We start from the raw sequence: 18,053 nt of genomic DNA on the forward strand, positions 1-18,053 counted from the left end.
TGGGCATTAGAAATGGTCTACGTAATCAGCGTTGGTTAGAAAAATAAAACGTCAAGTCACGAATAGAAACGGAAGTAAGTTTCGTACTTCCTCACGAAGAAGCTATTTCATACATTTATTTAGTTTCTGTCATTTTTTTCTATGGTCAGTGAATACTTAGAGAGCTGTGAACTAAGAAGTCAGTTCAGTAAATACATTTAGGACTTCTTTGTTGTGTTTTTTGAGTTGTTTTTATTCTAAGACGGAATTATTGCAAAGGCAGATTGTTTTTAGGAAAATAATACTATATTATATCAACACTTATTTGTAGGGCGATTATTTTTTGACTTGTCTAAAAAAGTCTGAATTTTGTCAAACACATTGATCAAAATTTGTCCAAATTATTTCAAGTCAGAATCGAATAAAAATGCACATAAATTCTTTACAAAATGGAAAAAATGAACTGTAAGTCAGCTTTTTAAAACTGTCGTTTAGTTTTTGTGATATTTGTTGTTTAATTTTATCAAAAAATGTAGCTTTGATTTATATTCAAAGACATTTTAACTGTACTATATCTTCATTAGAGCAAAATATGGTATACGCGAAAAGAATTAACAACCGAGGCCTTTCTGATTTGGACAAATGTAGTGAACAGTACTTGCTACTACATTTTTCTAATGTCGCATTTTTATAGTTGTTTTTCTTTTTGAAAAGACAAAAATATCAGCTGAGTATTTTTATGAGTTTTGCATTAACCCGAAAAATAACTGATTTGTGTTGGACCGGTACTCGGTAAAACATAAAATACGTGTGATTGACAACGCCAAGACTCTAATGCAGCACGTTAAACAACAATAGGTTATCTAAATAAATGCATTTTTAACAGGTCAATAATTTGTCAAAATAAATTATTTTTAGGTCAAAGTTTGTCAAAATTTTATTTTTTTAGGCCAAATTTTCCATCGCTCTACTTATCAGAGTAATAAATGTACAGCTGTTTGTCAGTTTTGTAGTTCAGTCAAGACTTACCATTATAACGCTGTGTTTGACAATAAGGGGTATGGATAGTGGTACTATTATGAGTATCACCTTTTATCGGTTCTGTTAGTATTACGCGAAATGAGTCAGTTTGGTTCTCTGAAGTCAGGCTCAGGATTTGAGAAAAACTATACGTAAGACTATACCCGAGACCCGATTACAACATGTACATGCGCAGTGCCATATTTCAAAAGGCTGGACGCTCTAAAGGGGTTCCAAACCTGTGGTACGCGTACCATTAGTGCAGGGGTTCTTAAACTGGGGTCCATGGACCCATTGGGGGTCCGTGAACTAATTTTAGGGGGTCCATCAACGCCTAATTGAAATACTAGTGTATATTTTAGAAGTAAATCAATTTATCAAAGAGAACAATTTAATTAAAAATAGAACGGTTCTACACTGACTGTATAATAAGACTCCATTTCACTTTTACATTTTTGGACCGAAATCAGTAGATTTAAAAGTCTATTTGTATTGTGACGTAAATTTATGACGTCATTTTTAAAATTTTTTGGCCTAGCGTGGTCCGTGCGAGCTCCAAAAAAATTTTAGGGGTCCGTGGTAAAAAAAGTTTAAGAACCCTTGCACTAGTGGTACCCGACGGTTTTTCAGGTGGTACGCGAGTAGCTTCGTGAAAAAAATGGATTCGCAACTTAATATTTTGTTTATCTGGTTTTGTTTACAAAAAAAATCCCCGAAGGCTATTCTTATCGTTACGTAACTATGCCTGTTGTTTCGTAAAATTACGATCTTCAAAACACAGGCCATGTCAATTGTCAATAAGGAGCACAGTTGCTTTGAAACCCCGAACAACGCTGTGGGACAGTGAGCGTTAATTATGGCAAATGATTGCTCTTGATAGATATCATGCTTTAATGGTATTTTAGTAGGGCAATATTATTCTTCCCAATAAAATATGATTCGATCAAATTAGTTGTACGCAAAAAGTGGTACGCGTGCGTCGCAGTACAGAGCGTCCAAGTGGAACGAGATCATAAAAAGGTTGGGAACCCCTGCTCTAAATTGTAAATGTGGAATATCATATGGATATTTTCCAACCATGTATTGCTGGTGGATGAATTATATGACACACCTATGACTTGATCGCTGAATATTCGCCTTATTTGACTTACGTAAATAGGTGAAATAGGCCTACAGACTGCATAGTCTGTAGAGTGGACTCGGGATTTGGCGAAATCGCATATTTAACCGGAGTCTGACTTTGGAGTCTGGAGTCGGACTATAGGGTTCATTTTTATGGCCTGAATTGGACTCTGCTTTGTCTAATAAATGGGTTGCGGTGGTAGTCGTACTGCTCCCCAAAAAGCCATTGAACTTTAACTTGCGCAAAATTTGTTATGTAGCAGTTTACTAAAGCTCTTTTGATGCCAACAACAATGTTTTCAAACCTTAGTACTTAGTTGTGGACAGTGAATAAACAATATTACGTAATAAAGTAAGTTAACGAATATCAAATAATTTTTCAGTTTACTAACAATCAGAAAATGATAGCAACGCATATAATCGCGTTTGGGTTGATTATGAGCCATTTAGCTTGTCCAGCATTGTCACAACACCTAGTTACAACTATAATATCCGAAACCAAACGACCGGATGTCGGGAAATCAACAAAACCTGCAATCGTAAGATCAAAGGGTAAATTCGGGCAATCAACTAAGCTTCCACTAATCGCGACAACAAAAACGATAACTACAAGAACTCTTCCGCGACCAGCACCAACAACTGCAGAACCGACCACCATAACGTTGCCGACTACCACAAGTACGAAAGATATCGTTTTGGGCATTTTCATTCAACCTTTTGTGTTTATGACTGAACCGCAGCGCAAACCTATAAAAATCGAGGAAGAAACTCAAGAAAGCCCAGCCAAAATTCAAACTGATTCTAGCAGTGTTACCAGTAGTATGTCAACGAAATCTATCACACGACTAAATCCGGTCATTAACGTTCATACTTCTGCATCCCCCAAACGGCTTGATTACAATACCGATGAACCTGTCATTGTTCCGGTAAAACAAATTCCCGTAACGAGGAATCTAAGCGATCAGTCAAACTCCAGCTTTAAGATATCAGGAAATACCACTTCATCTGTTACGCTGTTTGGTTTACCAGTTTTTTGCAGTTACTCTGCAGTGGAAACTTGTTCCAACATTCCTTTAAATCAATGCAACAACTGTACTATGGTGGGAGCTGGGTTTTTCGTGCTTTTTCTAGTAGTACTTGGAGTTGCTATTATCTGTAGCAATGCAATCATAATTATGCTATTCGTAAGCGGAAAATCCACATTCACCGGAACTTATGGAAAAATTAAAGTGTCTTTGGCATTTGCTGACATGCTTACAGGTAATTATTTTTTCAGCATGCTTTAATAGCTTGCAGTAAGAAAGTGCACTCCAAAAACAACAATTTCTAACATGTTTTAAAGGTTTACTGGTGTTCTGTGTGGCTATTCCCAATTTCAGCAAAACGATAAACTCTTCTCCTGAGGAACTTCTCAAAAGCACGCTAGCATCAGTAGGATCACCAGAAGCGAGCGTTGGAGGCGTATTCTTTATCTTACTAACCACTTCGTCACTTTATCACCTTGTTTTGTTGGCGCAACAACGCTTATATGCTGTCAAGTGGCCGATCAAATACAAACAGCAGAAAGAAAAAGCAGTTCACATCGGTATAGCTATCGTCTGGGCGCTGGCTGTCATTTGTGCTGTAGTTCCACGTGAGTATTTAAGATTAAATTTTATGTCCATAATCGCTTTGGCCGTAAAAACATGTTGATATTTTTTCCCATTCATTTATTATTGCTTTGGTTGTTTCTACAGAACTTTCGAACTCTTGGTTAAAAAATGTAATTGTTGTAATTTATTATCTTGCAGTGTTTTTTCCAAACGACTTCAGCTTCACCTACCAGCATCTGATTTTCCTCTTCAGTCTAACACTCAGTGACGTCACGAGTAGAGCAGTTGGACCTCTTATAGGCGTGGTGGTTGTCGTCTACATTGTTCCATATTTGATAATGGTAAGGACAACAAAACAATGAAAATCTATTGAAAAAAATACAGTTTGACAAATCTTTAGTTTGTCTTGCAACTTAACTATTTCGTTGTTTCACAAAAGTTGTCACAACTAATTGTGATGGTGCCATTTTGGAGGGAGCCATTATCATTTTCAGGCATTTGTTTCTTAGAGCGGTTTTACTCTGGCGACCGCAGTTTATATTCGGAGGTACATGCAGAAGGGATCGGAGATGAGGTCTAGTGATGCGGGAAAAAGAGAAGTATTGGTGTTCAGGACCATGGCGATCATGCAGCTTGGATTCACAATCACCATGAGTGAGTTTGTATTTCTATCCTATGCTTTTCTATTTAACGTTACACGCTCTTTTTGCGATGAATAAACTGTTGCCATTACCATGTCGCGTTTTAAACATATATAATAAAAATCACTTTTATTCCAGTCCCTCTGCTGGTGATAATATCCACATCGTACTCAGGAGTCTTCACCCCATACACAATATCAGCTCCGTACATCGTATGCTTTTATTTGTCGATGTCAAACAGGTATAATCGCAGTGAAATCCATGCTTGTTTGCTTATTATATGGAACGTATAGTATTAACATAAACATTTATTTAGCTGTTTGCCGTGGAGTTTCCATATTGAATTCTTGCACAATTCCTGTAAAATGAATAATTAAGTTATATATTTCATCTGCCTGACCTAAGCCCGAAAAAACCCAACTATTTTAGAACATCTTCTGATGTAACGTGACAGCAATGGCCCCAGATAAACTGCGTAACGATAGAGGCGCTGCGTCATTTTGGGCCTTCACGCCTTCCGTTTAACGCGTGGCGCTCTCGCTATCCTCTATCGCTTGATAAGTCTGAGAACGTATCTGTATGAAGGCTTGATTGCGCCTGCAGACCCGTCCTTTGGGGAAAAAGTCTTTAAACACGTTACTGAGGACATGTGACATGACTATAAATACATTACGACACACGTCATTCATAGCGTATTCCAATATACTTAAAGGAACGCGTTAGTTAATATGTAAACACAGTTAGCCCAAATCGCTTACATTTGTTTTATTTTTCATGAATATTTTTTATTCCATGTTCATCCTTGACCAGCAAAAACAAACATACTAACAATATGGTTGAAAGTATTTGCTTAAATATATTCGTCAACGTACATTATTAAAAATGGTGCAATTTACTATATTAACTTTGTTGTTACACCATCTATTCCTTGGGTAAAGCGAATTTTTTTTATTTCAAGGCTTTGCTCACTACGTTCCTAGGTTCGTTTCATTTTGAATATTATCAGTTAATTCAACTCCGTGTCTTGCAATTAATTTGTATGCCAAAGCGCCCTAAAATGTACTCCCAATAGTTAGAACCCTTTATCCAATATTTGCCACCAGGCTTAACTCTGTAAAATCTTAAGCACGTAAAATGTTTTACAGCCTCGTTAACGTACTGGTGTACAGCGCCATGGATGCAAAGTTCCGAAAGTCCGTTGGCAGTCTTTTCGTGTCTCGCAGCAAGAAGGAATCCAAAACGGTTGCGTCGTCGGCCAGCAAGGCTCGACAAACACACAAAAGCAATGGATCCAGTGAAAAGCAATTTGCCACTCAAACAAGTATGGATAGTCATCACCAAGTCAACACATCTTAGACTAATTCCCTTTTGATCTAGATTTGTTTGTAAATATCTGTTTTGCATCTTTTTGCAAAACGTTTATGATTACTGACGGACGTTTATGAATGTAAGCGACTGGTGCGAAATTTATCCGTAATCTCCTCTAAGCATGTCAAGTTTGTTTAATACTACAAGAATAAAACGCATTTTTTGTGAAACCAACAAAATGATTAAGAAAACCGATCACAATTTTGGATGTAGTTGTAGAAGTCTTGTTTTCTCTCATACAAAACGAGTGAAAAACCTTGTATGCTATTCTATTTACGTTGTTTTGTTTTTTCATTCGCCGTTTGTTGTTTAAGTTTGACGTGTATACACTGTATTAAACTATTTATATTCAACTGTCATTAGTTAAAAAAGTGTTTTAAAATTTAGGTTTGAAGTTTTTTATTTATATGGGGTAGTATATAACAGCAGTTTTTTTAATTAAACACTTGTTTTGATTAGTAGTAATAAAATCATGTTATGTATGTTTTTAAAAAATATTAAATGGTAGGGTTTCACATTTAAACATCAACAGTTCGTAATTTTAATATCTGTGTAAAAGCCTTAAAACAGGAACCCGAAATCATCAAAGACTCGTGCAGCTAAACATTGCTAATTAATATACCAAGTATCACTAATTGATCTTATGCTATAGCCTCGTGTTAATATTGTGGTAATCAGTCTAAATTAGAAAGAGGACATCATTTTTACTAATTTATAGTGTTTTTAATTTACAAAATATTTTTAAAAAAAATTGAAAGCAGCAAAATAAACCAAACTGTCTTCGTACAAGCTTATGTGACAATTAATGTTGCAAACACGAAACGTGTGTAAATTTATGTTATTTCTACCGATAACTGATTGATTAGAACAAATTACTTTGCAAAGAATGATTGATACATTAACACTATGCTGTGTGGCTTGCATATCGTGAGAAGGTTTTTAGGAGATTTCCTGTATTTTTAGCAAGACGCTGTTCAACCTTTTTATATTGAACTCGATAAATGTTCTGTATGCATTTTCGTTGATCCTTTCGCCACTGTGTTGCATTTATTGCTACGGATGGACAAGTAAACAGTTGTCTGCATAATAATTACAGATTTGGAATTTAAAACAAAATATAAATATAATGTTGATGCTTTCTGCGAGAATTTTACAGTTCATCATGTATAAAAAAGCTGTTAAAGATTGCGTTTGTTAGTAAGTAAAACTTAACTTGTTAGTAAATTGGTTTTCATTATCCATAGAAGGTCATATCATATATGAGATAACTTTGAAGGAAAAAATATGTCTTTCGTTTTGTATTGCATGTGGTAAAAACGCGTGCTAGTAATTTAGCGTAGTCCCCTGCACGAAATTTGGAAAACTGTCCAGCTGATAAGGAAATACCAATGTATAGAAATCAAACACAAATATTTCGCAGTCGTGGTTTAGGTTTCACACTAAAGTTAACGGTTGTTAAAGTTAATGATCTGGTTTTGATGGCAGTATTTTTTTAGAAGTTTTTTTTTTGTCGCATGTCTGTAACCTTTCAGCCGTTTGCATTGATGCATAATAGAATGTGCAAACTTTCCCTAGTCTACGTAATCAGCGTTGCTTACAAAAACAAAACGTAAAGTCACGATTAGAAACGGAAGTAACTCACTTAGATCGGACGTACTGAACATTAGTTATCTTCATCTAGCGGCACACTTATGGGTGATGTTATTAATAGCTAGTTAACTCGCGAAGAAGCTACTTCATGCATGTACGGTATTCAGTTCCTATTATTTTCTATATGGTCAGTTAATACTTACAGAGCTGTAAACTTAAGAAGAAGTGGTTTCAGTAAATACATTTACGAATGCTTTGCTATGTTATTTAAATGGTTTTTATTCCAGCACGAAATTATTGTAAAGGCAAATTATTTTGATGAGAAAAAAACTATGTTATATCATCAGTAGGACCATTTTTATTTTAACCTAAAAATTTTTTTTTTTAACTTTATTTTAACCTAACGAAATTGCTTGTTTGTAGAGGCTACAGTTCTTCCTTGAATTGATGCCAGTTACCAAAACATAATATTTTGTCGATTTCAGACCCAAACGTAATATTTTGTAGTCAAAGTGTTTTATGGATTATAAAAAGTGCATCGGTTTTTTTGGCGATAGATTTAGCTTGCTTAGGCATTTTTGTATTACAGAATGTCAGTAGGCTATTTTTAAAATTCAAATTGTTTATCTTCGAAAAGACCACGTTTATGAAGATGAAGTGTTTTATAAGAATTATTTAAATACTTAACAATAAATCAAAAATGGACAATTTGCGATAAAAGTTACTGCTGATCCAAGTTGGCATCGTGACATTTTTCCTGCTTTTATTGGTTAATATGGTTTAATTGTGTCGCAGTTCCTGATTTACAATGTATCCACGACGATTTTTACAAAAAATACTCTCAAGAAACAAACAAACTTTGTCAAAAGCCATAATTTGACATATTTTGACTTTATTAAAAAATTTTAACTTTATTGTAAATTTTAACTTCATTTTAACCTATAAATTCTTAGAAACAGTCCCCTAGGTGCTGAAAACAACTTTATTCTTTGATTCGTGGACAGACGAGGTCCTTAAAAAATTTTAACTTTATTGACTTTTGCGGGCCCTAATCATCAGTAATCTGACTAAATCAGGGCTGCGAAGTCGGATTTGGACTCGGGTCTCCAATCAGTCGGTTTGGTTTCCTGGAGTCAAATTCGGGACACATGACTCGAGTAAGACTATCTACTACTATACCCAAGTCCCGAGTCTAAAGTGCACTTACGCAGTACCAAATTTGCAAGCCTAAACGGCGGTAAACTGTAAACTGTAAAACGTAAAGCATATGTGTAGGCTATTATCACATAGATTCTTTCAAACCGTGTATTTTTGTTGGACGAATTATATGACACCCCTGTTAAATGGATCGCTGAATGTCCACCTTATTGTGGTTATACGTAAACAGGTTAAAGAGTCCTACATACGGTAAACTTGGAGCTATACTCAGGACTTAACGAAATGACATATTTTACCGGAATTAGATTTTGGTCTCCAACAGTCAGTTTGGTTTTCTGGAGTTAGATTCGGGACTCAAGACTCGAAAAAAACTTCATAGGACCATACCCGAGTCCCGAGTCCCGTATCCCTGATTTAAATGCTATTCTATGATTAAGAGTAAATCCATTAAATCAGTGACTCTCAACCTTGGGGTTGCATGGTGCTGGTCTCATAAACGTGTTTGTGACGTCACTATTAGGCTTGTTTTTCAATCGTGGAATATTTGTTTAATGCGGCTGCGGCCCGGACAACCCTTTACAACGCTTTAACCTTTTAACTTGCGCAAAATTCGTTATGATATAGTTTACTAAAAGCTCTTTTGACGTCAACAATTTTGCAAACCCTATTACCTAGTGTTGACAGTGAACACCACCAACATCACGTAGTCAAGTAAGCTAACAAGTATCAAATAATTTTTCACTTAACTAACAATAAGAAAATGTTAACAACGCATATAGTCGCGTTTGGATTGATTGTGGCCCATTTGGCCTGTCCAGCTCTTCCGCAAAGTCTAGCAACCACAACTATAATATCCCAAACAAAACGATCAGATTTCGGGAGATCAACCACACCTGCAATTTTAAGATCAACTGAGCTTCCACTAATCGCGACAACCGAAAGGATAACTACAAGAACTCTTCTGCGAACATTTGCACCAACAACTGCAGAACCAAGCACCATTACGTTGCCGATTCCTACAAGTACGACAGTCCCTCCTGGAGGTTTCATTCCACCGTTTTTTGTGCACACTGAAACGACACCCACGTCTCAGAGCACGAAGAGCACGACACAAAATACGGCTCCGGTCATTAAACTTCATACCTCTCCATCCCCAAAACTGCTTACTTCCAATACCGATGAAACTTTTTTTGTTCCGGTAAAACAAATTCCCGTAACGAGGAATCTAAGCGATCAGTCAAACTCCAGCCTTCAGATATCAGAAAATACCACGTCATTTGTTGCGCTGTTTGGTTTGCCAGCCTTTTGCAGTTACTCTGCTGTGGAAACTTGTTCCAATATTCCTTTGAAGCAGTGCAACGACTGTACTATGGTGGGAGCTGGATTTTTCGTGCTTTTTCTAGTCGTACTTGGAGTTGCTATTATCTGTAGCAATGCAATCATAATTATGCTATTCGTAAGCGGAAAATCCACTTTCACCGGAACTTATGGAAAAATTAAAGTGTCTTTGGCATTTGCTGACTTGCTTACAGGTAATTTTATTTTTAGCATCCTAAAAAATCTTGTAGCAAGAAAGTGCACTTCAATAACAACAAATTTCTTACGTGTTTTAAAGGTTTACTGGTGTTCTGTGTGGCTATTCCCAACTTCAGCAAAACGATAAACTCGTCTCCCGAGGAACTTCTTAAAAGCACGCTAGCATCAGTAGGATCACCAGAAGCGAGCGTTGGAGGTGTATTCTTCATCTTACTAACCACTTCGTCGCTTTATCACCTCGTTTTGTTGGCGCAACAACGTTTATATGCTGTCAAGTGGCCGATCAAATACAAACAGCAGAAAGAAAAAGCTGTTTACATCGGTATAGCCATCGTATGGGCGCTGGCTGTCATTTGTGCTGTAGTACCACGTAAGTATTAAAGATTAAAGTTGATGTCCATAATCGCTTTGGCCTTAAAAACATGTTGATATTTTTTTCCCAAATATTTATTATTGCCTTGGTTGCTTTTACAAAACTTTAGAACCACGGTTAAAAAATGTAATTGTTGTAAATTATTATCTTGCAGTGTTTTTTCCAAACCACTTCAGCTTCACCTACCAGCATCTGATTTTCCTCTTCAGTTTAACACTCAGTGACATCACAAGTAGAGCAGTTGGACCTCTTATAGGCGTAGTGGTTGTCGTCTACCTTGTTCCATATTTGATAATGGTAAGGACAACAAAACAGTGTCAATCTATTGACAAAACTACAGTTTGACAAATCGTTTAGTTTGGCTAGCAACTTAGCTATTTCATTTGTTTCACAAAAGTTGTCACAACTTTTAGAGAGAGCACTTATCGATGCCATGCATTCGATTTTTAGAGCGGTTTTACTCTGGCGACCGCAGTTTATATTCGGAGGTACATGCAGAAGGGATCGGAGATGAGGTCTAGTGATGCGGGAAAAAGAGAAGTAATGGTGTTCAGGACCATGGCGATCATGCAGCTTGGATTCACAATTACCATGAGTAAGTTTGTATTTGTATTTTGTGCTTTTCTATTTAAGTTTTACTTGTTAATATACCCGTCAGCGGAGCAGTGATCGACCGGCTATAGCCTGCCGCCGATGGTTTTGGATTCTATAAAGATACACCCTATTGTTGCAATGAATAAACTGTTGCCATTACCATGTCGCTTTTAAAAAATATCTGTTATAATAATCACCTGTATTCCAGTCCCTCTCCTGGTGATAATCTCCACATCGTACTCAGGAGTCTTCACCCCATACACAATATCGGCTCCGTACATCGTATGCTTTTATTTGTCGATGTCAAACAGATACATATAGCATTGAAATCGCCTGATTTTGTTTTTGCTTATCATATGAAGCGTAAAATTTTACCAAAGGGTGAAATAAAGAAGCCATTTTAAAGATGAACCCTGTTTGGAACGATAAAGATCTTATTATTTGCATTTGCATAGATATTTTACATATATTTTAAAAACAAAAACATTTATGTATATCTTTGCCGGGACTGTCAAATTGGACTCTTGCACCATTACTATGTAATGATAATATAATTAGGTTATATATTCTATCTGCCTGACGCAAGCCTGAAAAATCCCCAAGTATTTTAGAACATCTTCTAATGTAACGTGACAGGAACGGCTCAAAAAAAAGGGTAACGATAGAGGAGCTGCGTTATTGTTTTCATCCCCTCCGTTTTACGCGTGGCGAGCACGTTGTCCTTCTTCGCTTGTAGAGTTAGAGAACGGTCTGCAGGCATGATTGCGTCTGCAGACCCGCACTTCGGGACAAAAGTCTGTAAACCCGGTACTGGGGACAAAGTGACATGACTATAAATACATTACGACACACGTCATTCATGACGTATTACAATACTTGAAGGAACGTGTTAGTTAATATGTGGAACATAGTGACTCCAAATCGCCTTTTTGTTTTTTTTATATGTTGCTCCTTGACTTGTAAAAAAAAGTAATTACGCAGTTATTAACAATATTTGTCTTACTACATTCGCCACCGTTCATTCACAAAAGTGGTGCGAATCTGTATATACTGTAGCTTTGTTTGGGTAAAGGCCAGGCTTTGTTCACTACATTCCAAGGCTAATTCCATGTCGAACAAGACTAATCAATTCAACTCTGTGTCGTGCAATTAATTTATAAGTGTTACAATTACTAATTAAATGAAACCACAAAACGCACCAAATTGCACTCCCAATAGTTAGAAGGTTTTATCCAATATTTGCCATTAGGCAGAAGTCTTAACCACGTAAAACTCTTTTACAGCCTTGTAAACGTACTGGTGTACAGCGCCATGGATGCGAAGTTCCGAAAGTCCGTTCGCGCGCTTTTCGTGTCTCGCAGCAAGAAACAATCCAAAGCTGTTGGGTCATCGGCCAGCAAGTCTCGACAAACACACAAAAGCAACGCATCCAGTGAAAAGCAATCTGCCACACAAACAAGTATGGCCAGCCATCACCAGGTCGACACAGCGTAAATTAATTCGCTTTTGATCAGGCTTTGTTTATAAATATGTGTTTTGGATCTTTTTGCAAAACGTTTATGAATTCCTGATGGTTGCCAGCAAGTAAGAAACTGATCAGTTATCACTTAAGAAACTGATCAGTTATCACTTCTAAGCATGGCGAGATTTGTTTATTAGTGCTGGAATAAAATAAATTTTTGAAGAACCAAAACAGACGACTAAGATAAGAAAACAAAAATTTCAAAAAAATATGTAGTTGTACAAGTCTGTGTTTTCTTCACAAAAAACAAGACCAAAACCTTGTATGTGCTATTTAAGGTGGTTTGCTTTTTCATTCTCCATCTGTCGTTTAATTTTGACTTGTATACACTGTATTAAACTTTTTTATATTCAGCTGTAAGTAATCAAAAAAAATGTTTTTAAATTTTTGTTTGAAATTTTTCTGTGTATGGCGTCGTAGGCTGTCTTGCAGTTGTTTAATGAACACTTGTTTCGATTAGTAGTGAAGTGGTGTAATCACGTTATGTATGTTTTTTAAAATCTTTAAATGCTTTGCTTTCACGTTAAGACATCAACATTTCGTAATTTTAATTTCTGTGCAAAAGCCTTAAAACAGCAACCTGAACTCATCGAAGACTCGTGCAGCTAAACATCGCTAATTAATATACCAAGTATTACATAATTGTCTTACGCTAGTCTCGTGTTAATGTTGTGGTAATAAATCTTTATTAGAAAAGGGTCATTTTTAACTAATTTGTTATTTTTAATTTACGTAATATTGAAAAATAAATTTAAAAGCAGCAAAATACACCAAAATGTTTCAGTACAAGCCTATGTGGCAATTAGTGTTGCAAATCCACAACATGTGCACACTTGTTTTATTTCTACTGGTAACTGATTGAAGTAAATTTTAACCCAATTGTTATTCTGCACCCCGGCTAACTTTGCGATGCTTTATTGATAAACTGACACCGTCCTGTGTGACATGTACGTCGTGAGGAGGTTTCCAAACTATTTTCTGTATTTTTACCAAATCGCGGCTTTTAGAGTGATTAGACTCAATAGCCGTCTATAGGACATGTCGTGTATGAGGTAATATTTATTTTTTAGGAAGAAAATAATTTCGTTTTGTTTTCCATTTGTTCAAAAGCGTTCTCGTAATTTAGCGTAGGCCCGTGCATGAAACTTTCCCACTCATAGTACAAATATGAATGTACCAAAATCAAACACAAATAATTCGCTGTCCTGGTTTAGGTTTCACACTAAAGTTAACGGTTGTATGAGGAAGCGGTTTCGCAACAGGCGCCGTGACATGAGTGTTCGCTTTTGCCTAAAAAGTATCGCTTTAACTGTCTACGTTAATTAACTGCTTCTGTTTAGAGGTTTTTCCTGTTTTATGAAGTCTATATCGTCGCTATTTTCATGACGTCATTATTTTGGAAATTTCTAAAGTTGAAAGTTCGAGATCCCCCTTGTTTGACTTCTGGATATTCCCCTGCTGCAGTCCAAGCTCCAACGTTTTGCCAACTCATGGCACTACTGTAGTTGCAACAATTAAATGTGACGCATTTTTATGGGTAGGTTATGTGATCATGAGTTTACGAAGAATACCAGATGATTCAGTTTTAAACTTGATAAAACAAAAACCAAACAAACATGAATCGATATTTAAATGCGAAATTACGGGATCCATTTTTTCAAACAATTTTATTTATTTAGTTATTTTTAATTGGAAGGAGACGAGAAGACTTACAATCCAGTAACATTAATATATCAGAGATAGTTCAACACTTAAAAGTCTTGACTTGATGCCATATAGAATTTCACTGATAAAACTTATTTCCAAGTTATATTAAAAAATTTAGCTTTGAAGTTGTAAACCTTGTAAAGACTTAAAATATTTATTTCAAATCAACCTAAACAAAGGGGTTTAATTTATATTGGCTTCCTCTAAAGAAATCTTTTTTTAGCGTTTTAATCTGTATATCTATCATGATAATTTTAGTGCCTATGTAAGACTCCGGTCAAAACAAATGTACGAAAGTTAGGCCTACCTTGTATTTTACGTATGAATACCTAATGATAGATTACAATTGATCAAGGAAACCCACATGTGGTATATAGGTAAGACATTTTTTACGGTGGGCCAGTACACTATACCCATTTCATAAAAAAACACCAATTTGCACAGCGCTAAACTTTTATTGTACATTCCAGCCCAATCACGACACTTGAAAAGGATTTGGTCTTAGATTGACCATAGCCGCACTTAACGCAACGAGATGGAAACTTATTGCACTTTAAACAACAAAACGCAAGCTATAATAACGCACGGAAAGCGGGTTGTGCGACTACATATCAATTTAACCAAGCGTATTTACACTTCACTTACTGCATTTAATAACTTTAATGGAACTCCGTTCGGCCTAGCGCTGCGCGTTTTTTTGAAATGCATGATTATGTGATATAAGATTTCTATTTGTACAGGAACGGTTCCGCTCCGCTGCACGGGGTGAGCGATGCGGAACGTGGGTCGTAGTCAGTTTTCGGTCATGGTCGTTGCCGGGTCAAGCAGGGGGGCACAAATAACGAATAAAACATAGACGAAAACATACTTTGTGGGTAATGCACATGTCATAAAACAACAACGCGTATAAGCTACTCTTCTCTGGACTCTGCTACAGTGAACCACACGCACAAGGCACAACACAGGACACAAGAATATCGCTAAACGTGCAAATTACGTCTTTGGCTATTCGGATGGAACAGGGCGTTTAAATAAGCTACTCGCTACTGAAAGGTATAAAAAGTTGTGCGTCGCACTGTCAGCAAGTAAAAGTATTTCCAGTAATTCATCAAAAATGCAATTCAACTTCTATTAGGAGTTTTAAGTATAATTTTATTATTTTCTGGTAAGTCAGACGTTGCAACTCGGATAAAAAGACGAAGTTCAGTTTTGTTCGCAGGCCAAATCTTTTCCGAGGTTGCTGACAGTGGAAGACGCGGGCATTTACTCATGGTCGGGATTCGGGTTTCAATCGGTCGCCATTAGGTGAGTTAGGTAGATGAGGGTGATAAAAAACTAGGGGCTGCCTAACTCTCAATCACGCTCTCAGGGGCGTACTGGTTCTTGTATGCCGCAAGTGGGTCGTACTCGCAGTACGCGCATGCGCACGAGACAATGTAAGGCATGACGTGTGTTGACCTTGAGCCGTCCGGACAGGTCAAGGTCACGTTGCGGGTTTCGACGTCGTCCGGCTTGCAGCAGTGACAGTTGGTCTGTTAACAATTATCTGGCTTTTTAGTCAAAGTCAACCTGTTTTGAAAATTAAGAATTTTTAAGCAATAAGAAAAAAATGTATCTCATAATAAATCAAGTTGAGTAAGCTATGCACAAATCGCAAATGTGAGCTCGAATGAGTATACCAAAGCCAAATAGGTCTATCAAATCTACATCATCTTAATGAAGAAGTCGCGATACTTATAGTACTATACTGTACTTGTATCACTATACAACTGTTCCGACTGTTGAAGTATGTATTGAAACGTTTTCGTAAAAATGATGTCGATTCTCACCACGTATTTGACTTTTGGTATTCGTATTCAAGCTCATATTAGAGACAAGTGCACAGTGAACTTGATTTATTAAATTATGAGATTTTTTCTTTATTACTTAACAATTCCCAATAACTACATTTCACAAACCACCTTAGTTTATACATATCAGCAGTTTATTCAACTTAACCACAATGTTACAAACCTGAACAAAGGGCGGTTCGGACATCAAGGTCACGTTGGACTTGCATTGACCTTGACAAGCCGTGAGGGGTACCTCTCCGTCGCTCACGCATTCCCCGACCTGGACCACGCTGTTCAAAACGACAGGTGAGCAGTTCGATTCCGGGCGTTTCACTGTGAACATTGAGAATACGATAAACATTTACAAATAAATAATTTCAAGGCGGTAAAGTGTAACCGCTAAGCGGGCGAAAACAGGGTTGTGTAATTTTTTGTTGAAAGTTGGACACATTAGGGTTTTAATGACATTTTTAATGAAACTGGTTATTTAAACCCTAATATGTGCACAGAACTATTTTTTGTTCTTTCATGATCAGTTACTTTCATTAAAAAACGACTTCCAAGTCACTGCTATTAACAGCTAAAATGTTGTTCGGTCAAAATGACCTGATAACCTGACTTCAAACTAAGTTTGATTGTTGAACGACAAATGTATATTTTTCATTGAATTGTCTTAGGATTTGCAAATGAAAAAGCATTACGAATATACCATCAACTTATTTTGTCCATTTCAAATGGGTAAAAACGAAAAAAAATATTTTAAGCCTAATAACTTAATTGGACATGAGCTTGGGTCAATCGATAAACGTACACTTGCAAATGTATTTTTGTATATTGCTCAAGCCATTAATTTGATAATAAAGTAGAGTTGAAAAAAGAGAGTGGAGCTTTCCTCGAGTATTCCCAAAAAAATATGTCAAACGAGAGGAAATGCAACAATTTTTTTTTAAACTCACCGCAAGTAGGACAGCATTCTCCCTCGGCGTACTCAAGCACGTGTGTCGCGCTGTCGCATGTCGCCGCTTCGCATGTCGTTTTCGCGCAGCTTACGCCGACTGTCGCATTGACGCAGGTGCAGGTCACGCAGCTGTCCACCGACCACGTCTGGCCATATTCCTTGAACTCTCCCTCGTACTCGCACACTAGAAGATATGAAATAATTTTCTTTTTTTAATCAAATCTTTCGAGTAAGCGTATTTGATTTACTTAACAGGAATGCATAAGTGCTGTACATTTAAGGTAGTGATTCTCAACCGGGTGCCATTTCTAATGCCCAAGGGTGCCGAGAGATATTTGAGAATCTTTAAAAATCTGATTTTTGATCAACTCTTACAACTTTTTGTGTAAGATTACAGTGCAATAAATTCAATTAAAACTTCCTACGTTTTGCAGAGTTGGTGTGTGTTGTTCCAGTTCTGTTTATTGTGACATTCTAATGAATTACCTACAGAAAAATCTTGTATTGATGCCGCCATCTATTTATTATTTCTGAGGGGTGTCGCAAGCCACAAAAGGTTGAGAACCACTGATTTAAGAAAAAGAAAAAGCAGGCTCTCTTTACACAGATAACAGCTCGTCTTGTTTCGCTAATTTGTTTTACCTATATATCTATTTAAAACTTTCAATACATTTATTCACCTTCACGCTCAAATACCAGTGCGAGTTACAGCCTATATTTTTTATATATAAAAGTTAGGTGCAAATGTTGAACATAAACACGTACTACAATATTGACAAACTTTCATACAACCGCATTTTATCAAAATTAAACCTTAACATATGTCATTTAACAGTGCCACCTGATTTCGAGAATTAAACGAATATCAACAAAGACCTATTTTATATGAATAGTCTGACTAAAGCGCGTGCCATGTAGCCTTCATACTTTTAAAGAGCAAATGTACAACGCATTTTTCCGACCTGTATCAAAGCAAGACAAGCCTTTAATCTCGCCCAGCCTAATAAATAGTTTTCTAAACGACATTTTAGGTTTAAGACAACGCCAGGTACAGATATTAA

The 18,053-nt window shown here is 36.6% G+C and overlaps 1 protein-coding gene across 1 annotated transcript in view; it reads right to left on the bottom strand.

Moving 5' to 3' along the window:
* Positions 1–15,548: 15,548 nt before the first annotated feature.
* Positions 15,549–18,053, bottom strand: part of LOC146169242 (uncharacterized) — an 81,051-nt gene continuing 78,546 nt past the window's right edge. The window contains exons 112-114 of the mRNA XM_083386329.1: positions 16,991–17,176; positions 16,216–16,367; positions 15,549–15,734 (exon numbers count right to left, since the gene is read on the bottom strand). Of these exons, the coding sequence (XP_083242455.1) occupies positions 15,549–15,734; positions 16,216–16,367; positions 16,991–17,176 (524 nt within the window). The remainder of the gene's footprint in view (positions 15,735–16,215; positions 16,368–16,990; positions 17,177–18,053) is intronic.

Source organism: Ascidiella aspersa, chromosome 1, assembly GCF_963924565.1.
Source record: "Ascidiella aspersa chromosome 1, kaAscAspe10.2, whole genome shotgun sequence".
NCBI classification, from domain to species: domain Eukaryota; kingdom Metazoa; phylum Chordata; class Ascidiacea; order Phlebobranchia; family Ascidiidae; genus Ascidiella; species Ascidiella aspersa.